Genomic DNA, 25,650 nt, shown 5'->3' with positions numbered 1-25,650 from the left:
GCGCCGAGCCCGGAGCGGGTCCACTGCTCACGCCTGCGAAGTGCGAGCTGGCACCTGCACCGGTGTGGCTTTTCTGGAAAGACCCCGATCCGTTACTTTCAGGAGCAGAAACGCCAGGTCTGGCGTGAAAACCCCAGTCCCGCTAGGAAGTGATCATTTAAAGGAACCCCCCGCCCGTGCCTATTGAACAGCATCTCTGTAAGTGGCCGGGAGAGGGCTGCTGAGTCCCGTGTCCTCAGTTAACCGGTAGAAAGTCCTGGATAGGCTCTGTGCGGCAAGGCCCGCTCGCCCTGGCTGTGAGGATCATCTGTGTGTCTGTGGCAGTGTAGCAGGGGACGTTTTGGTGACTTTATTATCCTTTCCCTGTGGTCAAGCCGGGGTAGACACCAGCCGTCTTGGTGCCCTCTCCTCGTTAGGGCAGACGGTGGCCTTGTGGCCAAGTGCAGTTTGTCTGCCTGCCCCCCCCCTGCCCCCAAACCTGCTCCCCTCCAACCTGCTACCTCTGCTCCATCCCTGCACAACCAGCAGATGGACTAGAACCGCGGATCTGCAGTCTCTGGTAACAGGGGCAGAAAAAGTATTGTCTCCCAAGGGTCTCTCCTCTTTTTTTTTTCCTCTCCTCTTTTTTTAAAGAGTCATTTTAACTATACTTTGAAAAAAAAAAAATCCCCACTAGCTTTAGAGAATACTGCGTGCTGTAGAAGGAGACTGGCCAACAAATGACGGGCTCCATGCAGGGGGAAACACATAAAGCGAGCTTGTGTTCCAGTGCCTGGGGACCTTGATTCCAGGACTTCACGTCCTGGATGTGCCCTGGCTGCCACGCGGGGGCTCCAGCCGAAGGCTCTGTGACCATCGTTTTTACTCGAGGTCAAATCAAAAGCATAGATTCTTGCCAACAAGGGGGCCCGTGGTGTCCCTCCATTCAGGAGACGTTCATCGAGGGCAGACAGTGGTGTTGTTCTGAAGCCCTGCAGATGAGTCAGGCTTGGCTCTGCCAGAGGAGCTGTCTGTCCATCTAGTAGGGACAGAGAAAGGGCCGCGTGACACCCCCGTTCGCAGTGGCCCGCAGAGTCCCAGCATGGAGGAGGAGTTCACCACGCAGTCCACATCTGCTTTACTGATTGTTTTCTGCAGGGTTTTTTTTTTGTTTTTTTTGTTTTTTTTGTCTTATCCAGATAGATTACCTGTGATGCCCTTGGTCTGTCTTAGTCTCACAGTGTAAAATAGGTTGCCTGGAACTTGGTTCCAAAGGAGCACCGGCATCGGGACCAGGAGGAGGGATGGTGCAGGTGGCGAGAGAGAGCAGATGGGCGCTCCTGGTGCTCCATCCGGGGGTTCCGGGGGCCCCTGATACAGCATCGTCATGGGAAGGAATGCACACGGGCATGAGAGAGATCCTGCCCTACAGCAAGCTCAGGAACATCCCGAAAGCAGAGGAAGAGCAATTGCGTGGTGCAAATACTATGTATCCCTGCACAAAGCAGCGCTTCTTAGTTTCTGGGCTCGGCAACTCTGAATCACAATGTTCTTTTGCCACTGACTTGCTCTGTGACCCTGAGCAACCGACGATCGCTCCCTTCCCAGTTCAGGCCTCGGCCCATCCAGCTGTAAAAACAAGGATTTCAACATTGACGTGCGATGTAGGGCTCTCGTGGCGGCCGGCAAATAAATGTGATTTTATGGTTCTCGGGGTTGCTTGAGAAGTGCACTGACCCTGGTGTACCCGTGGCCCCTCCGGGCTATGGGGCAGGGCGCTCACGTCTCTCTTGTCCCTTCTGTGTTCCAGGAATAGAGCTGTGCCCCCCTGGGAAACGGTTCATGATCACGATGGTGGCGAGCTTCGTGGCCATGGCGGGGCAGTTCCTCATGCCGGGGCTGGCCGCCCTGTGCCGGGACTGGCAGGTCCTGCAGGCCCTCATCATCTGCCCCTTCCTGCTCATGCTGCTCTATTGGTCGTGAGTATCGTCCCCACAGGCTTCACCGCCTGTGCATCTGCCAACGCTTTCTGCAGGGTGCGTCCCCCGGGGAGGAGACGCGTGACATCGCCGACTTCCCAGGTCCCCCAGCTTCTTGCTGGCTTCTGCTTGTGCTTTTTGTGTGTGTGTGAAGGGATTTCCCTCTTCTATAAAATTTCATGTTTTAAACCTCGTATCTTGGGAAGTGTTGAAACATGCATGTTGGGTGCCCTGCATCCAACTCCAGGAACCTGCCCCCCGCCCATCTGGTTGGACACCTGCCTGCTGGCTCATTTTGATATGAATTTTATGAATGGATTTGCAAAAGGAGGGTTCTTGCGTTGGGAGGGGGAAATACAGAGGTGTTCAAGGAGTGACTTAGGAAAGCCCCCCCCTTCTCTCCTCTAGGGTAGGGATGGGCAGGGACTATAGTCCACGGACCGAATCCCGTCACCATCTGTTGGGGTAAATAAAGTTTTATTGCAGCACAGCCATGCCCACGTGTTTGCATAGGTGTCAGCCCTGGCTGTTTTCACGCTACAGTTGCACACGTAGAACAGTCCCATTGGCCTACAAAGCTGAATATTTACTCTCCGGTCCTTTACAGGAAAAGTTTGTCCACCCCCGCTCCTGACGAGTCCGCCAGGACTTTGAGAACCATGTGTAACTTTGGCTTTCGGCTGGTTGACTATAGGGAAAAAACAACTGAACACACTGGGCTGGGCCGTGTGACCTGGGCAACCAGATGGCGACCAGACTTTTTTTTTTTTTTAACTCCCCAGAGGATTTAATGTTTAGCCAAGGTTGAAAAACCCTGCTCTTGGATAGAGAGATGTTTAGGGAAATAAACGAGCGTTTGACCTTTTTTATAAATAAGTTCTTTCTTTCCCTGCCCCTCCCCGCCCCTCTTTGTGCCAGCACTCACGTCACACGTGAGTGTGAGACACTGTAGTGTGGATAATACATACTACACTGTGTTGCTTTTATTCGGTCACTAATGAAAACCAAATTTCTGGCGAGAGGTCAGGTCTGTCCGGCTATGATTGTGACCTGACCAGCTTTAACCATCCACTGGAGCAGAGAGGGCTATTCATTGGGCTTCCTCTTCTGAGGTGCCAGGGAGGAGGAACGAGGCCCTGCCTCTTAGCTTCATGATGCTGGGCCCTGACCCCACCCTGGCAGGAGGTCCTCCAGCAGAGAGGCAGCGGTGCACGAGGGTGCAGGTGTGTCTTGCTCCAGCGCTGCTCATCACCCCCCTCCTGCGGGAGCCATGCATATGTCAAGACATCCTGCTCCCTCCTGCAAGGTCTTAAGAGGCAAAGAATGAAACCATTTCCCAAAGCGGGGTGGGATGGGCAGCTCTTCCTTCTGTCTTCCAGGCAAGTCCCTCCTTTTCCTTCGCTCGCTGCACCTCGAGCTGGGCCCTGCTTGTTTCAGAATTCAAGGGCATTTATTTATTCAACAAATCCTTATTCTGTGTTTATGTCAAACACAAATTGCAAGCACTGTACAAATAGGAGATTATTCAAATCTTTGTATTTCGTCACCCCACTATACGGATGACAAAACTGAGGCCGTCAGCTGGCCCCTGAACCCGGGCCACTCTTACCATACGTAGTGCTGTCTCCTGCCTTCCCTGAGCAGCTGACTCTTGTCTCTGACCACTGGAGACCCTTGTTCTGGGAGAAAAGCACTGTCGCCCCGGAGGAGCCTCTGTGAGGCCTGGCATCCGCACGCACTTCAGTGTCCAAGGGCCCCCAGGGCTGTCTGCTGGCCCCCGGGGTAGGGGATGCTGGAGGCCTGGGGAGGGAGTGGCACAGCCTCTGAGAGGCTCATACTCCTATAAGGCTCAGCTGGGCGCTGTTCCCACCTGCCCCAAGTAGGAGGACACCTGGCAGGGAGAGACGTCAGGGAAGGGTTTGGGGTGGCTCTGGGGGACTGGCCCACATGGTTAAAGGACTGGGGTTTTTGTTAATCTTATTTCATTTTCTTATTTAAACTTAAAAAGTATATCAGACTTTGTCTATCAGGGTTTCATGGCAGGTAAGACATTCGTGCATTTAAATATACCATAAAAGCTAAAAAAAAAAAAATTCCTTGAAATTCCTGAAAGTAAAAACAGAACTTTCTAGTACAAAAGGGCACTCGGGTACTTTGATACGTAAGACTCGTACGCAGACGAACAGATGGACGGCCGTTCCAAGTCACTGACACCGTGTGGTCACAGCTCTGGCGCTGCCCAAATATGGCAACTGCCGTGATCATCGTGGTAATTATTTATTATTTATGTTATTCTCTAAGGCGCCTGACACGTGTCTGACCTATAAGGGCTGGCAAAGGTCAGCGGCTTTATGGCTATGATTGTGTCGCCCCTTAACATGCATGGGAACCAGGGTGAAGCTGGGGGCCGGCTAAAGAAATCAGTGCTGAGAGATGCATTCCACCTTTGCCTAGGAATCCTGGGCTTTTTCTCGCCCGCCACCCCTCCTCCCATCTGCTGCGGTAGGAAGTTCCTCCCTCCTGCAGGCTCCATAGTTTGCCAGGATGGGGGGGGGGGGGGGATGCCCTAGGCCAGCTGTGGATGACAAAATACTGAAACTCTCTTTCCTTTAATGAGCAAGTACTTATGGTGGGTGCCCGGCAGTGGGCTTTGTACTTTGGAGCACCTCTGAGAGTGGACGAGGACGCAGGTGTGTTGACAAGGACCAAAGGCCAAACTGTGCAATGCAGAGTCCCCGGCCTGTAGGGTCTTGGCAGGGGGGCAATAAGACAAGGGGTGAAGACTGACCGGGAGGGATTCTCTGGTCCATATGGTGGGCTGCACACCCAGTGCTGGATGAGATATCACGTCAACCAGATATGTACACAATGCTCAGCTCCAGTGCCAGACGGGGGCACGCGAGGGCCCGGACCAAGGAGAACATTCAACCAGGAGTGGACGCGGGAGCGGCCTGCGGGGCATCTGAACTGAGCTGGAGTCTCAACACCTGCACCGAGGGCTGGAGCTAAGATCCCAGGCCCTTCGTGCACTTCTAACTGAGCTCCATGCATGACGCCAGGACTCTGATAACTGCTCTAATAACAGGATTAGAAAACCTTTGCCCACCGCAGGGACCCACCTCCGAAGCTGGCTGATGCCTCGGACTGTGGGCGAAATGATCCACCCGGGAGACAGTGGAGCCGTGAAGTCTGCGCCGCACGTGGCCGTGTATTCCACGCTCCCACCGCATTGTGAGGCTGGGAAATTATCATAAGAGCCAGAGGAGCTCGTTGGACCCTCGGGGTCAAGAAGGAAACCTCAGGGGAGGGTTGCTGCAGCCAGGCCCTTGAGACTCGCGGGGAAGCAAGTTCTCACCAAAGATGAACTCCGAGCCAAAATTCACAGAGTCCGTGGGAATCCATGGTGGCGAGGGCCTGAGACTATAAATTGAGAAATTTGCGTCTCAGGAACTCTAGAAAGTAGAGCAACCTGAAAAAGAAGGTGGTTCAGTTTGTTAAGGTTGTTACCACAACCGCGTGCCGAGTGCCGTCCTTGACACCAAGTATCCCGGACACCGCACAGGCGCGTGGGCGAAAATCTCTCCGCATTTGGGACCTACGTGGGCCAAAATGGGCATGTGGGGCCGGGGGGCCCAGAGACCGTGATCTCCTAAGGGAGCAAATAATATTCTTCCGAATAACCAGCACTAGGAAGACATGGACTCAAGCGGTGGGACCGAGAGCGACTGGGCCCTCGGGAAAGGCATCTCTGCGGGACTGGCGTTCAGGCTGACGCCTCAAGGAATGACCAAAAAGAAGTCACACGAAGTTCTGGGTGAAAAAGTAAGCAAAGGGGACTGAAGGTGGCCTCCCCATGGCTGCTCCTGGAGGAGGAGGACGATCAGCAGGGCCAAGGGCCAAGGACACACTCAGACGCCCAGGTGGGTCGGACCCCGGGGGCCTCAGCGCCATGAGCTGGTCCTAAAAGCCCTGAAAACACATGGAGGCTGGAGCAGGGGAGGAATGTGCCCTGGGGCGCTCTGACTAGGTGGCTGGGTGCCCGGGTGGCCCCAGGGTGGCCCGGGGTGGGCCCAGAGGCAGGGTGGATGCTCACCTGCAAAGGCTGGGCCCAGGTGCGCGAGGAGCCAGGACCCGGAGTCTCCTGGGGCGGCGGGACAGGGCCATCGGGGGCCCGGAGCATCGAGTCCTGACCTGGGGGAAGCCCGAAGAGTAGCAGAAAGGGGGTGACTGGCGGGGAGAGGGAGGGTCCGATTACGCAGGCAACAGAGACGCCCCTGCCGAGGGGAGCCAGGAGCCCTGAGGGCAACCCAGCCCATTTGGAAGCGTAGACGGGTGAGGCCAGAGGGTCAGGAGATGCTGGCCACCGGCTGTGGAGAAGACAGGGTGCTGCTCTCAGTCCCCAAGAGAAGGGGGCGCATCACATCCCAGGGCCTCCCCGCAGGGAAGCATCAGCTGGTCCGCAGGCAGGAGGAGGAGGAGGGAGGGGAACGGGGCAAGAGCCCTCACTGCAGTTCTGGCTGGAAATAAACGGGGTGAGGCCGGGTAAGCCGGCTCTGGGTTGGCGAGGGTGAGTAATTTCTGCAGATTCTGGGGCCCAGGGGCCGTCCCTGCTGTCTGGCACCTGGTCCTGGGGCGCTGAGAGCAGGTGCCCAGTGGCTGGAACGTGAGAGCCCGCGGAGGAGGTGGGCAGTTGGGGTGCGGGCACTGATTGGTCGGTTTGTACTCGAAAGGTGAAATCATAAAAGAGAAAAGAAAAGAAAGGTGAAGTGTTGCCTGTCCCCAAGAATTGGCTAACCGGAGGTGGGGGCAGTCTTCCAGAAACATCGGGAAGTACAGGAAATAAGGCATGAGTAATACGCAGCCCCGCAGCAGCTCCCAGGGTTGCAGAATGCTCTGGAATGAAGAGGCCAGTCAGGGAAGGGGCGTGAGGGGCCCACGGACTGGACGGGGTTTGACGGGGGGTGTGGTGAGTACAGGTGCATCCCGGGGAGGACGTGGCTTGTGAACGACGACGAGGGGGACGCTTCTCCCTCCCGGGGCCCGGCAGGAGCAGCTGCTGTTGTCCAGCGGGGCCGGGGGGAGGGACGAGCCGCAGAGGCTGAGCGGCCCAGCAGAACCGAAGGCTGTGCTTGCTTGGGAGCTGGATGCTTCGCGGAGTCCAATTCAGGCACAGCGTCACGAGGCAGGAACAGGAGAGATTCCCACCCACCCCGCCACCCCCCGCACGGAAATCCTGGCGAGGCCGTGGGTGATCCCCACTGGTGCCCGCGGCCGCGGGCCGCACTCTTTTTGGGACACCAGAACCTAACAGAAGTACTCGCTTAGTCATCTTGCCCGGGTCTGCATTATCACTTAAGAAAAGGCAGCGGAGCATCCGGAATGATCTAGAAGGAACTCCCACTGACTTTTTTTCCAGAATAAATGTGCATTTCTTCCAGGGCCGCAGAAAACAAGTGGGGTTGGGTGGGGGGCGTGCAGATTCAGAACCCCGAATACAGGTGAAGGGAGACTGGAAGGGAACCTCTGCTCAGACGTGCTGCTACCTGCTACGTGCGGATGAGCCCAGATGGAAGAAGGAAGAAGCAGTGGTTGGAGGGCTGCTGCTCTCCAGTTGCGCCGAGTGCGGAGCCGGTGTCCCTTCCCGCTGCAGCCGCTCCAGGGCGCGGCTCGGTGACACTGTGCCCTTCTCGGCCAGGAGCCCTCGTGCAAGGCGCAGCCCGGGCCGGTGTGTTTGGGGATCCAGGTCTGCGCCGAGGGACAGCATCTTAGAGAACTGCCGGCTGGAGCATCGGGAGGCTGACCCCCAGACCGGGCGGCGCCGGGTCAGCTCTCCGGGCGGATCTCCCTGCTGAAGGATGGCCCCGGGCGAGAGGCTGTGGGGGAGGCACCCACGGGGCATCTCCTTAAAGCGTTTTCAGGGAGCGACGCAGAGCAGGACTCGCAAGACATGAAGGTGGCAGTGCCACTCTTCCAAAACGTTGGGGCGTGACATCACCGTGCCTTAACATGTGAATTAATGACGCTGGGTACAGGTGATCGTTCCTAAATCCCAAGTGCATGCGCGCGTCAGCTCCGGGCCTGGCGTGGGCTGGGGGACCACTACGGCGTCGATCCCGTAAGGTCCTCAACGAACGCTGGCACTGCGACATGAGAACACCCGGCCTCCATCAGCAGCATGTGCCGGTGTCGGGGTGTCATCGTGGCACAGCTCGGCGAGGAAGGGAAGCATCACGCGCCTCACATCTTGTGCCTCCTTCGGGGCAAAGGCCCTGTAGCATATGCTGGTTTAAACGTGCCTTAAAATTTGAGAGACCCGCTTTCCCCGAGATCAGCTGCTAGCCTCTGTGTGTGACACTCTACCGGCCACTAACCCCTGGATCAGGCTGGTGGGACTAGTGCTGTTTTTAGCTGGGAAACCAGGGCTTCCGGAAGCTTCTCCAGGACACTCCAGCATGAGGAAGTCACCAGAAGCTGCTTTTCGGACATCAGTAGTTCTCCTTGTGGGGTCCCTGGACCCGCAGCCCCATTCCCACCTGGGAACTGGTCAGAAACACACATTCCCAGGGTCCACCCCAAGCCCCTGCCCTGGGAGCAGCTCTGTGGCTTCAGAGGCCCTCCTGGGGGTGCTGAGCGCTCAAGTTCGAGAAGGAGGATGGGTACAGAGGAAAAAGCCAGACGTCCTGGCGTGGACTGAGGGACCGAAACCCCCGCCCCAAGTAAAAGATGGTGTCAAGGCCCAAGGGAAGATTCGAGTCAGCTGGGAGGAGCCACGCTTCTCACCAGAAGACAGTTCTCGGTTCTTTTTTTTTTTTTTTAAGATTTTATTTATTTAAAAAAAAAAGATTTTATTTATTTATTCATGAGAGACACAGAGAGAGGCAGAGACACAGGCAGAGGGAGAAGCAGGCTCCCTGCGGGACTCGATCCCGGGACCCCGGGGTCACGCCTTGAGCCAAAGGCAGATGCTCATCCCCAAGCCCCCCAGGCGCCCCGGTTTCTCGGTTCTGTAGGGAAAGGAGCCAGATGCCAAGCTTGAGGAGGGATGAGCTGTCCCGCAAGGCCCCGCTGTGCAACCCAGATCCGTGCAGAGAGCGAGTGTGACTTATCCTCGCAGAGCAGCAGAGGCCATAGGTATTCTCCACACTGATGAAAGAAGGCAAAAAAAAAAAAAAAAAAAAAAAATTCCAGATCCTGGGTCTAATAATTTTATCCGCACTATGAGGACTTGAACCTCCACACGCCCGTGGTTCGGAGTCTTAGATCGCAGCCTGTGATGAAGGGTCACGAGGGCCAGGTTTCTCCCCCTGGCTCCCCTGTCCTCTGAGCACCGCCTCCCACCCCCACGGAGAACGCTGGCCACAGTTTTCCTCCAACGCCTTTAGCCAAGGACCCAGCCAGGGAGGCCTCTCATCGCAGACTCCCCTAACGTGTGGTCTGCATGCGCTGCTTCGAGAGACCACAGGCCTGGTGGAGATCTGGGAAGATGGTGAATCATGAACCGCACTTTGTTCAGTTGCAGTTTCTTTTTTTTTTTTTTTTTTTTTTAATTTATTTATGATAGGCACACAGTGAGAGAGAGAGAGTGAGGCAGAGGGAGAAGCAGGCTCCATGCACCGGGAGCCTGACATGGGATTTGATCCCGGGTCTCCAGGATCGCGCCCTGGGCCAAAGGCAGGCGCTAAACCGCTGCGCCACCCAGGGATCCCCTTCAGTTGCAGTTTCATCCTGATGGGAGAAAAAGTGCTGCTGGCGGGCAGCGAGATCGTCAGAAGCATCTGGGGAGGCAGTAAGAAGGAGATAATAAACCATATGGGAAATAATGAGGAAATTAGAGGAAGATCAAGCTGCACTGCATAGCACCGAGAATAAGTAATAGTATCAGTTCCCCAAATGAAAGCAAACCCTTGAAACGGGGGAAATTAGAGCTCGCTGTCGTAAGAAGCTCACAGGGTGGAGGAGTGAAACCATTAAAACCCTTAGGGAAAAGGTATGTGCTGAAAGGGATTTTAATTTTTAAAAAATTCAAGGAAAAAAAGCCATTGTAAAACACTTAAATGGCCTCAGATTCGATAAATATCTAGCGTAAAAATATTACCAACAGTTCCAACATGTAAATGGTCCAACGTAACACTGGCTCTTTTTAAGTATCAGCAGAAATATTTTAGCCAGAATAATACTAAATTTTCATATTTCTGGAGGGTTTGCCCTGAGCCAGGCACCGCCAAGCACTTTCAATAATTTGGATCCTCCCAGTGACTCTCTGAAGTAGGTACTAGGAAGGCCTCTAGTACAGAGGGGGAAACTGAGGCATGGGGGTATTTGACAGCTTGCTTTGCTGTCCTAGACCTGGTACCTGGAGCCGAGGAGTGAAAGCCAGCAGGGAATGAGGACTGCCCGCCTCTGGGCTCTGCCCCACGGGGAGTGGTGCTGCTGGGCGCCGGGGGCAGGAGCCAGCTCCCCAGGCAGGTGCGGAGGGCTCTGGCCCGCCAAGAGCAGCCCCGTGCCGGCACAGAGCGATGCTTCTCACCAGTGCTCTCTCTTCCAATTCCCTTTATTTTATTTTATTTTATTATTTTATTTTATTCATGAGACACACACACAGAGAGAGAGAGAGAGAGAGAGAGAAGCAGGCTCCATGCAGGGAGCTGGACGTGGGACTTGATCCCGGGACTCCAGGATCACACCCTGGGCTGAAGGCGGTGCTAAACTGCTGAGCCACCCAGGCTGCCCCTAGTTCCTCTTTTGATTCAGCATTCGCTTAACATTTACAAAAACATTTCTTAAAAAAAAAAAAAAAAAAAAAATTCTTAAAATCACTGAGTTTTCAGTACCTTCCCTAATGGGGACTCAATTAAAAAAAAATTGTTAAATGGATGAATTAATTTTGCTTTTGTCATTGTAATGGTTTTAAAAGACCCTTTAAAACGTTATATATATGTGTGTGTGTGTGTGTGTGTGTATTATCAGTTTTTTTTTTTCTTGCCCACACACCACTGAGGGACATAATACCTTCTTCCATCAAAAACGGTTTTATTTCAGAAGCGGGTCAAAGTACCACATGCTGCAAAGTCTATTACTGGTCCAAGAAGGGCTGCAGGAGCTCCCAGCACAGCAGGAGGGAGACTCAATTCACTTAGACCAACAGTAAAGTCACACGAGAAAATGTTTTCCTCAAAGGAAAGTAGAAGAGGTGAATCATAAAAAGCATATAGTCTCCGGGAGCCAGAAAATCTGCAATAATTATTTTTACAGGTTATCCGACAGGTAATTTGGAAAGACTTCTAGGAAATTTAAAGCAAAAAAAAAAAAAAAAACTTAAATCCTATTTGTCTGCCAATTATCTACATGGCGGTGGTGTGGGGGAGGTTAATACTGACCAAGGCAAATGTATAAAATAAAAACGGGAGCCCACATTTCAGTCGGAACAATTGAATGAGCAATTAAAAGTGAGATCAAAATGTTCTCTGACTTGGTGGTTGGGGATTTGCTAGTGGCATGGAATTTGAGGGAACCCTCGGGCAGGAGGCTGCCCCATTTTTGACTTTTGCGTCGGCAGAGATTATGTAAGATGACAGGAACCCCTGCGGCCCACAAGACTGCTTCCAAATCGAAGTGGAGAAAGACCGCGAAGGTAGGAGCATGTGGCCCTTATATACCTTGTAGCCTCTGCTCTAACGGCCAGCATCACCGTCCTCCCGTCCTCACTGTCCCCACGCCTAGGCTGCGCCCCAACATTCCACTCACTACTCCCTTTTGGAAACTGGGGATGCTTCAGGCCATGTGCAGGATCACAGAGTCTTGAAACCAGGCCGAGCTCAGGGGCCAGTGTGCGCACACGTGTGCAAGTGTGCACCTGTGTCCGGTGGGAGTGGTGGGGATGGGCTGCCGGAAAGCAGGTATATGGCCCTCTGGTGACAGGTGTCTAACGATAGCTGCTGAGTGGATGCCCCGCTGGCCGCTGGTGAAAGTCCACGCGGATGGAAACGGGGAGGCCAAGGGCGCCCAGCCCCGTCAGCTGGGGACCCTGGCACGTGCTCGTCTGGTGCTACGAGAAGCGGGGGTCCTGGATGAGACGGGGCTGACCTCGCTCCGTCAAGTTCCTGTTGAGGTTGGGAGGGGTGGGCGTGCCAATGGCAAGAAGCTGCTTCCCAGAGCCAGGTCCGAGGTCAGGGTGGAAGCAGCAGAGGCCCCTCGGGGACAAGTCAGTGAATTTGTGGCCTCCATGGGCTCCTTTATCATCAAGACGGGAGCCAACGGGTCCGGAGAAGCTGGCTCCCCGGACAACCTGCTAAGTCAGAGGAGCCGATACCATTCCAGCTAGAGGCAGAAGGGGCGCAAAGCCTGCATTTCCTTCTGCCCACTTCTCCCCTCCAGTTCTTTTTCGACATTACATTTTCTTATTTATCAGCTGCAAAAATGCCTGCCAAAGTAATTCCCCCCACAGCATTATTGTTTGAATGCCCTGGGTGCCTTATACTTTCTGCAGCCTGATAATTGCTTACGGGGATTAACTAGTAAGAGGAGCAGGAGAAAGAGGATGTAAACAGAAGGGGGAGAAAACGAACCCAGGGACACTCAAGGCTACAGGACATTTTGGGGCAAATTCGAAACCTTCATGTTTAGCATGGGAACTGAGGAAGATTTTAAATTTATCTTAAGATTTTATTTATCAATTGTTAAATGTTCTGGGTTGCTTATCTAAAAGGCTAGCTTCTAGAGACATTTTCAGTACTGACTTCTCTCTGCCGGCAAAGACCTAAAGCAGCGTTAGAATATTCCTACAGTGCGCTGCTGTGATCAGCATCTTTTTTACCTTTCTTTTTTTTTTTTTTTAACGATTTATTTATTTATTTAATCATGAGAGACACACAGAGAGAGGCAGAGACCCAGGCAGAGGGAGAAGCAGGCTCCATGCTGGGAGCCTGATGTGAGCCTCGATCCCAGGACTCCAGGATCACGCCCCGGGCCAAAGGCAGGCGCAAAACCGCTGGGCCACCCAGGGATCCCCTTTTTTAACCTTTCAGAAGAAGGCAGCAGTTACCATTAGCTTCTCGATAGAAGTCTACGTGGAGAATGTTGGTGCCGGGTGAGGTGCCTTCCACACCCCATACCCTGTCCTACAGATGTGGGGAAACTGAGTCCCAATGGGTTAAGTGATTGGCTCAAGGTCACAAAACTGGTGTATAAAGCCGGAGCCCCGGGTGCATTCCCTGTATAATTTTTCTATGATGGAAGAATTGTGGCAGTTAGGTGTATACCATTTTGGGAAACATCAGAGACACAAAGTTTTGAGTTTATGTGACAAATAAATGGATGGCCATTTAATTAGGAAAGTACTTTATATTCTATAAAGAAATTTGCAAAGAGTTCATTTGCCTCAGGAAAACTTTGGGGCCTAACTATCCCAAAAGCCAATTTTTATTTGATCCTATGATACTCATCCTTTCCCCCTAAATTACTAAGTTTAGCCCAAACCATGAATTTGAATTTTTGCTAAAAAAAAAAAAAAGACCTAATTTGTATTCACTTGCTCTCCCCTGAACTAAACCGCCGTACCTTTTTTTTATAGACATGCCAGACAGAACTAAAGTTTAACAAGAATCCAAGTGAAAGCTTATCTACGGGAACCAAGCCTATATTTTTGTAAGAGCTTTGGGCCAAAAACTTCAGACATCCTCCCAACTTGTATTTCATTCAATTCTAGGCGTTCATTTCTTTTTTTTTTTTTAACTCTGAGACCCTTTTCAGCATTTCATAACATTGTAATACTTGGTAATACCCTGAAGTATCAACAGCTAGAACCAGAAAGACCCTTAGAGTAGCCAGAGATTTTTTTTTTCCCATATGCATATTCAGGGAAGCTTCACTTCTACAAAGACTTTCATGAGTCTGCTCTACCAACACCCCACCCCCCACCCCCGTGTCCTTCCCTCTACATTGGATGACCTCCTTAAGGAAGGCTCTTACCCTGTAAAAAGCATCAATTAATTGACATGTTTTTCTCTGCTGGCAGGTTGATCCATGCCCCATATACATTTATTCCATGAACGATGTAATGGTGCATTGACAGCGTGAAGGCATATCTGTCCACACACAGATCACCCTAAAATTAATACTTCAGAAAAACAAATGAGGATGAAATGAATAGAGTATTATCTGTTAATCTTAACTTCCTTTCTGTTTTTTTCTTTATGAATAAATATTCTACGACAGTAATTTAAAGAGTACAGACATGCTTTTAATGTAGAGAATTGCCAAGTTGGCGTCTTATCAGAGCAGGTGTTAAATGAATTAGCAAGAAGACGGCCCAGATAGTATTGTCTGTGTCTAGTTCTCCAGTTGAGTAGAAGGAGTACTTGATTTTTATCTTTAAATGTCAAGGAAAAAATACTGACTTCATAGTATCATGAAAGGGTCACAGTATTGAGGGTTTTTTGTTTGTTTTTTGTTTGTTTTTTAGTATTGAGTTTTAATTCCTCATTCTACTAAGTGACTACCTAGGTTTTAGACCCCAAGGTGTGAAACGGATCCATGGATGGAAATGACATGGGCTTAAGACTTCGCCAAGTAACAGAAAAAGCAGGAATGAAGGCAAAGACGGGGAAGAGTATTAGAAGCAACACATTACTATCAAATCATAGAGTGTTGTGATCTGAAAAGCAGGTGGTGAATCAGGGAGCACTGGAGAGGAGGAGCAGACAGTGTTCACCTTGTCTGAATGGCACCCAGACACACAGCTTTGAAGGACAACCATCAAGTGGTAGCAATTAGGAGAACGCGGAAGACTTATCAGCCCTGACGTGGTAACATCATTTACGTGATACCATTGGGAAAATGGTTCCATGTAAATAAGTTTTCCACATCACCCTTTAAGAGTCAACATTTTATTGTAGCTATTTGGTGGGCGTCTTTCTGAAATAGACTGTCCTGCTTTTTAAGCAATGCTATAAACAGAGTGCGGCATGGAGAAAATTCTATGGTCTAGAGGTCTAGAGGAAGACCAAGGTCCAGGTGTGACTCTGCCGCTGGTACCCCCACCATGAGAGGCATGGGGAGGGGGGGCAGCCCGTGTGCTTTCCCCTGTGATGCTGGCCTAAGTGCAAGTCAGACACCACTCTTGACTCTGAAGTTCATTTTTGTAACTTTGCCTTTTCTCGTGGGCGATTAGAGGGCTTGCACTATGGTGCGAGGCGCGTGTGTTCTAGTAGTGTGAGCCTTCGTGATGTGTGAAGCCCTGTGCCACTGATGGAGGTTGGAACATCAGTGCTTCCCCACGTTGGCGGCTGGCCTGCTGTCCGCCCGAGCCGGTGTGCCCCCTCCGCTCCAAACAGCCTCTCCCCCGCTCCTGTTTGTCCTGGGGCCTTCAAACCTAGAACACGGCTGTCCGAGCGGGAACCTCGCTCTGCCTTCTGGAGGATGGCCTTTGAAAGCTCCATGGGATTGATGAGTCAGAGGCCCTTTTCACTTGATTGCGGGTTCTTGGCTTTTTGTAGAGTAATTGAAGCCACGGGGTAAGTGACCTCTATAGATTGGTGGTTTTATGATGCTCCAAGTGCATGCTGGGAAATGATGCTGCTCAGGTGGTTCTGAAGTTGGGTGAGCCTTGTGTCAGGTGTTCCCAGCTCACAAGTAGGAAGTTAGTGTGGGTTTTATCCAGGACCTCAAGAGAGAAGCCCCTGTGCACACATTTATGAGTCATGGTCTCTGGTCCACCAGTGGGCAGACATGCGCCAGTCTGGAAGGAAGGGAATTTTTGAGGGCGAAACTGGCATTTTGCGCTGAAAGTGGGGGCAGTGCCATGCAGCAAAAGAAGCACCAAGATATTGTAAGAGTACAATGCCCAGAGCGGGATTGGAAGGATCGCCGCCACCAGGCAGGTGTTAGCCCCTAGAAGGAGGACAGGGGCCACGTAAGGACACCAGGATTGGGGCAAGGGGTCTGAGAGGGCTGGAATATTTTTGATTTTTTTTAAAAAGATTTTATTTATTTATTCATGAGAGACACAGAGAGAGAGACAGAGACACAGGCAGAGGGGGAAGCAGCCTCCATGGAGGGAGCCTGATGTGGGACTCGATCCTGGGTCTCCAGGATCAAGGCCTGGGCTGAAGGCAGTGCTAAACTGCTGAGCCACCCGGGCTGCCCTATTTTGATTTTTTTTTAAGATTTTATTTATTTACTTGAGAGAGAGAGAGAGCAGGGAGGGGCAGAGGAAGAGAGAGAAAGAATCTGAAGCAGACTCCACACTGAGCACAGAGCCTGACATGGGGCTCCGTCCCACGACTGCGGGATCACGACCTGAGCTGAAACCAAGAGTCGGATGCTTAAAGTCCTGAGCTACCCAGGCGCCCTTATTTTAATTTTTAAGTAGAGCCTGGATTTATCTGTGATTTGCTAATGAAAAATTAATTTCATGGCTGCTTCAGCCCAGTGTCCCCGGACGTAGCTCAGTGCAGGTGGTGGCTCGCCTCTGAGGGCTGCCGGGAGGCCATCGGGGAGCCAGACAGGACGCCGCCCACCTCACAGATGCCCCCTGCGCCATCCGCGTGCAGCTCCACCCTCTCCTGCCCCAAATTCTGAGGTGTCCAGCCCGCATCACGCCCTCAGCTACTCCACATCAGAGTCAGTACTCCTGCAGGGAATTGTCTGCACTGAGGAGGAGCGGAGCCTGAAGACGCAGGTGCTCACGAACAGTAGGTCTGGCTCTGCCTCCGGTGAGGTCAGGCCACTTCCCGTCTCATTGCCAAGCAAGTTAAACAGTAAGGTTTTGGGATTTCAGAACCTTTTGGATTCTGGAATTATGACGACGGGATCATGAACCTTCTGACCATCCCCAGCGTAGCTTGGAGAAGGCCTCGGAACAACCCATTTGCGTTGGAGCAATAGGCACATCCAACCCACGATCACGGGCGGAGGAGAGACGGGGCACCTGCCTGGCAGTGCTCCTCATCCACCCTTGCTGTGCTCCGTGCTTGCTCTCTGTGTGGGGGGTGGGACCAGAGCAGATGGAGCACAGTTGTGCCCGCATCCTTCTGGCAGAAGCCCTGGGGCTCATGGAACCACCTGGCCTGAAAATCTCCATAGTCACGGGTTCAAATCCAGCTCTGCCACTTACTAGCTGTGTCATCTGGGCCAGGTACTTGTACTTTCTTTGCCTCAGTTTCCCCATCTGAAAAAGTAGGATAATAATAATACTGCCACATAATGAGCTTGAAAGAATTAAATAGTTCCAGCTTTTGAGACTTGCTCCTGTGGGTTGAGGCGAGCCATTGGCTCCTTGGACACTCCCTTCTCCCGGAGCCACGGCCGCTTTCAGCAGCCCACTGCAGAGCGACCTGCCAGAGAAGCCACTGTGGCTCCTACGCCCGGGTCCCTGTCAAGATCACCAGAAGTCCCCCTCAAGGTCACTTTGCTACCATCCGCACGGGAGGCTGCGCCAGGCGGACACGGCCTCCCGCTGCCCACCACGCTCTTTTATTTTCGCTGAAAATGATCGATTTCTCGGAGGTTCAGCTACGTTTCTCCTGCTTCCTGGGCTGTCGGCTGGCTTTTTAATTTGCATGGCGTTAGTATTCCATTCGGCACTTGCCGGAAGAGATTTCATTAAGCTCCCGTAACGGGGCCCCACTGCACAGTATCCAAACTAGAAAGCCGCCTCTGGGCGTTCTCATAGTCCAGCGAGTTCTTACGACTTTGCAGTAAATTTAAGGATGTGGTGGGCATCCTAGAACCCCACCTCTCCGTGCCTGCACCCTCTGGGCTCTTGGCGCCCTGGAACACCTGGGGAAGCCGCGCTGGAGCAGCGCCTCCCGAGCCCCGTCACCTGCGCGCCATCTGGGCATGCGGGGGCTCCTTTGCCACTTCCACCCAAGTGAAGGAGGTCGGCTCCTGAATCACCGCCTGGGCGCAGATCAAGCTGTGCCCCTCACCAGCTCTGGAGTCTAGGCGGTGAACTCGAACCTTCTGTGCCTGACTGTTCTCATCGGTGAAAGGAGGGTAACGTTGCTGTTGCTGCCCCATCACAAGCTTGAAAGCGTTCAGTATGTGGGAACCGTGCGGAAGAGTGCCCGCTGGTTGTAAGTCCAGTCCTAGGGCAGACGGTTGGCACTGCCGTTGGCCACAGAAGCGGGGTTGGGTGGCTAAGGGGACTCAGCCCTGCTCTCATGTCCCCATCTTCTGAGAGGCACCGTTTCTTCATTTCCTTTCCTTCTGGCCAGATGGCTGCCGCCCATGGGACACCGTGGCGCTCAGGCCTCCGCTGCCTGGGTCCTGCCCCTCTCCGCCTCCTCATCCTTCTCATCTGACACCCAGTGTTCCTGTTTTACGAGCTTGCAGCCCCCCTTGGCCCTGCACCTCTTCTCGGGATCCTGCCCCCACACACGGCCACAGCATGCTGCACCTGCTCGTCTCCCTGGGAGCCCAACGCAGTGCACCCTGCAAAGCCTTCCCCACACCCCGCTTCTGTAACTGCCCACCCTCATCCTCGGCCCCAGCTGTGCCCCATACACAGACTTCTGTCCGCACCACTTGTAAATCGTGTGTGTGTGTGTCTATGTGTGTTTACGTACTTTGTCTATCTACCTATTTATTTATAGAGTCTTCCTTCTATAGGACCCTTAGGTTGAGGCCAGAGATGTATCCGTTTGGGATGTATCAACACATATCAGAAAAAAATAACTTGGTGACTGAATGTTTGAGCTCCAAGAGAGGCCCACACCACTTTTTTAAATTATTTATTTAAAAATAAATAAATAAAATTATTTATTCATGAGAGACACACACACAGAGAGGCAGAAGGAGACGCAGGCTCCACACAGGGAGCCCGATGCGGGACTCAATCCCGGGTCCCCAGGGTCACACCCTGGGCTGAAGGCAGATGCTCAACCGCTGAGCCACGCAGCTGCCCCCACATCCACTTCCTAAATCGGAAGACTATGCCATGCATTTGCAAATGGTGCTATCCTTGAAACCTCTTCTACAAGCTTCGCGATTCTCAAAGATTTTCTAGGAAGAAACTTGCTCACTGTCATTTCCCGTAAGGGCATTTATTTTTTTCTTATCAATTTTAGCTATTCAAAGTCGGTTGCCTTTAGGCATGATTTAGGGGTGATAAAAATGAGTGATAGAGGGTGACCGGGCAGTCAGGAGTAGCGCAGCATCCCTGAGACCCCTGAGTCCATGCGCCACCAGAGCGCACATGAGGCCTCCCCCCGCCCCGCACCCTCCCCCCCCCCCAGGACCCTGGCCTCTGCAGCTTTGCAAACTGGGAAGAGGAGCCTCTTCCCCTGAAGGGCCAGGGCTCTGTGGGTCCTGGTAAGAGGTGGGCATCTGCCCTCACTGGGGTTTAATGCCTCGACTGATGGAAATGTTGGCTCTTTATGCATAATCCAGGGCTTTCCGTGGAAGACAAGTGACATCAAATAGACATCGCTTTGTAGTGTCCTGCGGCTGTCACTCACCTCCCATTCAGGGATCAGAATTGCTGACAGTGAACATCTCACGAGGGTTCTCCCCACCTGTCGGCAAAGCCTTAGGGCAAACGGGAAGAGGGCCCCAGCGCCACTGGGTGGGTGCATCCCTTGCTTGTTTACTTGCAGCCTCTGGGCCTGGGGATCCCGGCCTCCCCTCCCCGAGGAGGGCTGAGCTGTGCTCCTCCCCCTGCCTCCTCCTTCCCTCTGGGCCTTGTTCTTCGGCATCGTGTTCCTCTGTGCTCTTGATTTTCAAATTCCGTTCCCTGCTGCAGAGTTTGTTTCATCAACATTTGATGTAAATTACTTTGAATTATTTTAAAAGGACTCGAAACTTTCTCATTTTGTTGTAGACCATATTCCACACTTCAGAGACCACCCGCAAAGCAACTTGTGATGTCAGAGCAATCTGTGAGCTGGTTTTCTGAGATGCCTTATATTTTGTTGTGGTGGCGGTGGTGGTTTTTAAAGATTTATTTATTGATTTGTGAGACAGAGAGAGAGGCAGAGACTCAGGCAGCAGGAGAAGCAGGCTCCCTGCGGGGAGCCCGGTGTGGGACTCGATCCCGGGACCCCGGGATCATGCCCTGGGCCGAAGGCAGATGCTCAACCGCTGAGCCACCAGGTGCCCCTGAGATGCCTTGTACCACGATTCTCCCGAAGCGGCTGAGCAGATTGCAGCAGGTGCACACATGCACGGCGAGGACGGCAGCAGGGGCCTGCACCCCCACCCTGCCGAGCCGCACCCTGCAGTCCAAGCAGCTCCGGGTCCGGGATTCGAGGAGGCCCCACTTCGTCCCTGTGCCCGGCGCCAAGCGCCTGGGCAGGTGGTGGGCCGCCGTCCGGGACACCTGGAGACCGGGAGGCCTCAGGCTGTCCATCCAGCCTCCCCAGCGTTGCTTCCAGAAGCACCTGCGATCCACGCAGCCCCCCGCCCCCGAGGAAGGGCTCTACCCAAACCAGGAGCCGAGATCTACACTCGGAGGAGCCGCTTAGTGCTTCCCTGGGCGCTACGGCTTGACCAGACACATTGGAGAAAGTACAACACAGAAAACACGCTTGATTCAATGGGATCCGGTGCGAACAAATGGCAGCTTTGCCACCCGGCCGCTGGTTTGCTCCAGGGAGCGGCTCCTCCGAGCTCGCGTGGCCCGGGGAGCAGGTGCAGCCGTGACTTGGTAGCGACGGCAGCCCCGGGCGCCGTAGAACGAGCCGCGGCGGGAGCCGGAGCCCAGGCCCCATTTCCAGCTTTTGCTTTTTCTCTCTCTCCCGGGTAGAGATGCCGCGTGTTCCGCAGTCAAGTCCCGAGGGCACGCGGCCACACCTCTTCCTGCGCGTGACGTCGTGGCCGCGTGCCCTCGTGGCAGAGTCGAGGGCTTAACCGCGGGACCGCGTCGGCCCACAAAGCCTAGAATATCGCCTAATATTGTACAGAAAACGTGAGCCGACCCCCGTTCCAAACAGGCGCCCCGTTCTCTTTGATCGACGTGCAAATACTGTCGTAAAAGTAAACTTACAAAATGCATCGATAGTAAAACACTAGTGGGGTTTTGGGGTTTTTTTGGTTTTGGGGGACTCCTCACAAGGTCTCCGCCTAAAAACAAACAAGGAATCTGTTGCTGATGAAACCCGAAGCGCGGCACCACCGCAGCGAGATGCAAGCAGTCGTCTAGGGACGCCCGGTGGCAGCCTCCCAGTGTTCAAAACCTGAAAAGAACTGTCCGGGGGCTCACGTGGTGCATTTTCTTAGACGTAAAGCCGTTCCGTTCATATTTGGGTTTTGTGACAAAATACAACAAAGGCAGCCCTTCCACGAACCGTTTAAACCTGCTCTAGAAATCCATAGTTATTTTTGAAAAGTTTACACTGGTTTCTTGTTCTTGTCTGCCACACCTTAAAAATCCTATTTCTTACACCTGCTCAAACAGAAAAAAAAAAGAAAGAAAGAAAAAAAAACGTAGATACCTTTCCCTGCCCACAGTGTCCGCTTCTCTGACTCGGCTCCTGAGAGTCCCGAGCATTCACGGCCACGGGTGCAGGTGGGTGGGAAGTGAGTGCCGCCCACCCCCCAGGGCGGAGGCTGCGTGCAGGATGCCCCCCTCCCCCAGAACTGAAGACCTTCACCGGTTCCCTTTGTCTCTTTGAAGGATATTCCCCGAGTCCCTGCGGTGGCTGATGGCCACCCAGCAGTTTGAGTCTGCGAAGAAGCTGATCCTGCACTTCACGCAGAAGAACTGCATGAACCCGGAGAGTGACATCAAAGGTGTGATGCCCGGTGAGTACTGCTCAGGTCAGCCGGCAGCCCCACCCCGACCCGGAGGGGCGCCCCCCGACCTGGGCCCAGACTCCCCGCCGTCTTACCAAGCCGCCGTCTTCCCCGTGTCATTTCCCAACCTCGGTGGTGGGTCTGCAACTAGACTAGGAATGCAAGTGGATCGAAATCCTCTCCACCTCCGAGGTGTTGGCTTCTTTCCTGAGCGAGTCCAGTGCCCTGCGGCGTCCCCACAGGGCCTGTCCTGAACCAGAAGTGAGGCGCGAGCCCAATGCGCGCCCCGTCGTCCAGGAGTACTTGGGAGGGGCCTGGGACAGGCCTGGGACACAGCCTTGCCTGCCACCCAGGTGTATACACCTGCAGAGCCCGGGCGTGGGGTGGCGCTGGTCCACGCTGCCTCTCTCCCCGAGTATCACCTTCGTGGATGCCACTGTCTGTTTCTGACCTATTTGTTGGGCATCTGAAGTAGAGAAGCGAAGTCTTTTCATTTAGTAGTTCAGATCCATAGAATTTTTTTTTTAACATTTTCTTTATATCCAAGTTAGTTGACATGTAGCGTATTAGGTTCGGGGGTCAGATCTTTTTTTTTTTTTAAGTTCTTTTTTTTTTTTTAATTCATTCATGAGAGATGTAGAGAGAGGGGCAGAGACACAGGCAGAGGGAGAAGCAGGCTCCATGCAGGGAGCCCGACGTGGGACTCGATCCCGGGTCTCCAGGATCAGGCCCTGGGCTGAAGGCGGCGCTAAACCGCTGAGCCACCCGGGCGTCCCTCGGGAGTCAGATCTATAGAATTTGTGTGTATCAGGAGCATCACGACGCACTAGATCGCAGTTTTCAGGCTGGGGATCCATAAGTGCCACCAGGGAATTGTTAAAAGTCCATGTTCCTGGTTCCCTGCCTTGTACCCAGAGGTTCTGACCCAGCAGAAGAACTTCTGAGAAGTTGCATTTTTAATAAGCACTGGAAGAGACTCTGGTGTACACGATGCACAGACCCTCTGAGAGTCCCAGCAAAACCGATGCCAAGCTCCAGCCCCTGCAACAACAACCTGCCGACCTGAAGCAGGTGGTACTGCCGTTATAGATTTCCCAGGAGAATAACCTGCAGGCTCTAATCCCCCTCCCCATGATGTGAAATTCTGTCCAACGGGTACGTACTAAGTGCCCGCTGTGGACCAGGCACTGTTCTAGAACAGGGGGAACCAGGCAAAGCCTTGCCGTGTGGGTGGAGCGTACAGGTGAGCAGGGGACAGCCTAGCGACAGTGCAAGGTGTGACGCATCAGGACGCTGGATGCTGTCGGAAAACTCCACGGGGCGGAGAGGCACAGGGTGTGATGAAGGGTCGCAGGTGTGTGGGGGAGCCTGGCTCCAAGGGAGCAGGGGAGCAGAGACCTAAGCGAGGTAGGAGAACGTTGGCTTCACGTCTCTTTTCACAATGAGGAAGGAACACGTGAGAAATTGGCGTCTCACTGGCCAGGAAGGGCTTCTGGAAGCATCTCCGTGGTTCCTAGGCTGGCTTTTGGTTAGACTCCTGATTCAGACGTAGGGTTCCCGGTCAGTAAAAGTTCCCCAGATGCTGCTGCTTGAGCGGGATGACGTCCATGCCTTGGCCTGTCCCCTGACCTGGGAGGGGGCTGCGTCCCTCTGTGGGGCTGCCTGGGTCGGCCTGGCGATCCAGCACAAGCAGCGGGGTTCCGGAAGCCTGCGGCCCTTGCTTTAGCGGCCTAGACAAGGACACGAGGAGCCAGGTCTGCTTCACACGGACGGGACGCAGGCCTGGTGCTTTGCCGAGGCTCGTCCGCGGCCCCTTCCTAGCCCGTGACGACGACGATAAACGGGATGACGTTCGCAGAGTGCTTGTCCGTCAGATTTCCGAACGGTTTGCGAGTACTGACGTCCGCTTAAGTGCTCCCCGTGCCCGGCCTTAGAGTCCCTGGCGCGGTCCTGTGGGGAAGGTACGGGCCCCGACGGCAGATGAGGACGCCCAGGCGCAGAGGCCAAGCGTCGCCCCGGAGGTCGCCCAGCCTCGCTCTGCTGCCTCCCAGGGGTGACCGCTCGCGGACGGGGACCCGTGTGACCGCGCACGAGTGCCGCGCTGACTTGCCCTCAGGGCCACATCTGCTCGTTCAGGATGCCCGAGCCGTCTCCCCGAGTTCACTAGCAGCCCGCTGCCCTTGGGTCCCGCGGTATAATCTGCTTCTGGCGTCTCCCTGACGAAACCACCACATCCCATTTCTTTCTGGGTAAAATACTGTCTGGGAAAAGCTTGTTTTCTCGATCCTAATTATACTGATTCATTCTCCTCCCATTTTTAGAAAGCGGTGTTCAATCCTTTTTTTTCTTTCTTTGCTTATGAGTTTTGCTGCCGCCCCCGCAGGAGGCTGGGGGTGGGGAGGGGGCGACCCACGTGACCTCGGTGACCTCAGCTATCCCCCCCCCATTCTTACCTGCATGCCCCATACTCACCTGGCCATCCCCCACCCTGGTTCTTCCCTGCATGCCCCATACTCACCTGGCCATCCCCCCACCCCAATTCCTACCTGCGTGCTCCACGCTCACCTGGCCAGCTCCTCAGGGGCCCGGTCACCCTCCAGTTAGGACAGTGGCTCACCTGTCGCTGTGGCAGGCTGGTTGGTGTGGCTCCTTATTAGGCCCATCGCCCTGCCCTGCCCCGAGGCCTGGCGTGGCAGGCCGTGAGTGCGGAGCTGCGTCCCTCTGCATCCCAGCCCCAGGGGACACCTGCCGCAGAGCAGGCTTTCCCTGTTACCTGTTGAATGAGTGCATGAGGTGTCCGCAGGCCAGACGGGGGTTGGGCAGTGTCTCATGGGACCAGCGGGGTGGCTGGGGATGAGAATCTTGGGCCTGGAGGGGTCTGGGGGGCCGGGCGGGGCCCACACCCCGGCCGTTGCCTCCTCCCCTTGTGTTCGCGCCAGGAAACCTGATGTTCCTACATCGTCCCGTCCTTTCCCCTGTGGGCGCCGTCTCGGGTGGATCTCTGAGCGTGCCAGGTTTCCCCTGCGGAGCCTCTAGCCGAGCGCGGGTAGATGTTGGGATGCGCTCGGAGCGGCGTTCCTATAACCACTGGGTCACAGGAGGTGTCGGGTCCAGGCGCCTCTCCTTGTCTCATCCTAATGCCCGGGACTCTCAGCACTGAGTGCAGGAGAACAGGCCTGCGGGCCCCACAGTGGCCGTGCCCTTGCGGCCCACCCGAGAGGACCCTGTGTCGGGGCCCCGCGCACGCCCTGCCTGAGCCGTGGTGCGCTGGGCAGTCACCGGGCAGTGGCTGCAGGCGGGGGTGACACACTTCACCTGCGTTTGCTTCTTGCCAGAGCCTCAGCGAGGTCCGTCATCGCATCACCCCCACCCCCTGCTTGACACGTGGGGAAGCGGGGCCGCAGAGGCTAAGCATTGGGGGCCCCGTAGCCCACGGCCCACGGACCCCATGTGGCAGCAGCGAGCCCCGCGCAGGGGCAGGTGTCCTCTGTCCTCCTGCATCAGGCCGTCCCTGCAGCGTGCCCTCGGAGACTGGCCCCCGGACAGTGGGCGAGTCCCGGCTTCAGGCCCAGGTGGGCCTTCCCCGGCCCTTCGCGGCGTCGGGCCTCGGTTCTGCGCCCTCCTGGCCGCTCTGGCTCGTCTGTCTTGTCGGTTCAGAGTGAGGTGCGGAGCTGAGGGTCCCCGGGGCCAGGTCCCCTGCCCAGAGTCCCAGCATAGCAAGCGAGGAGCCTGCAGCTGGCCCCCGCTAGCGCCCCGCCCTCGGCACCCTAGGGGACACCTCCTCCTCCTCCAGGCCGGGACCTGGGCAGCCACGTGCCCCGAGGGGGAGTCACGGGGTCAGCGTTCCGGCCACTTGTCCCACCCGTGGGTAGATGTTGGGAGTGGGCTCTGCCCAGGGACCTCGCGGAGATCCCCGCAGCCTTCCCACCCGCTTGCTTCTGAAGCGCTTGTTCAAATGGCC

At 54.4% G+C, this 25,650-nt stretch overlaps 1 protein-coding gene across 5 annotated transcripts in view; it reads left to right on the top strand.

The window, feature by feature from the left end:
- SLC22A23 (solute carrier family 22 member 23) overlaps positions 1–25,650 on the top strand; it is a 163,454-nt gene that overhangs the window by 116,781 nt on the left and 21,023 nt on the right. For 4 of the 5 annotated variants that reach the window (XM_025445525.3, XM_025445527.3, XM_049106047.1 and 1 more), the window contains exons 4-5: positions 1,790–1,958; positions 21,571–21,698. In XM_025445525.3, the coding sequence (XP_025301310.1) occupies positions 1,790–1,958; positions 21,571–21,698 (297 nt within the window). Of the gene's footprint in view, positions 1–1,789; positions 1,959–21,570; positions 21,699–25,650 lie in introns of those variants that run through there. The other variant, XM_035710506.2, reaches the window with a different exon arrangement.

The sequence above is a fragment of the Canis lupus genome, chromosome 35 (genome assembly GCF_003254725.2).
Source record: "Canis lupus dingo isolate Sandy chromosome 35, ASM325472v2, whole genome shotgun sequence".
In the NCBI taxonomy this organism is placed as follows: Eukaryota; Metazoa; Chordata; class Mammalia; order Carnivora; family Canidae; genus Canis; species Canis lupus.
Note: the sequence above shows the minus strand (reverse complement) of the source record. Positions and strands in the feature narration are given on the sequence as shown.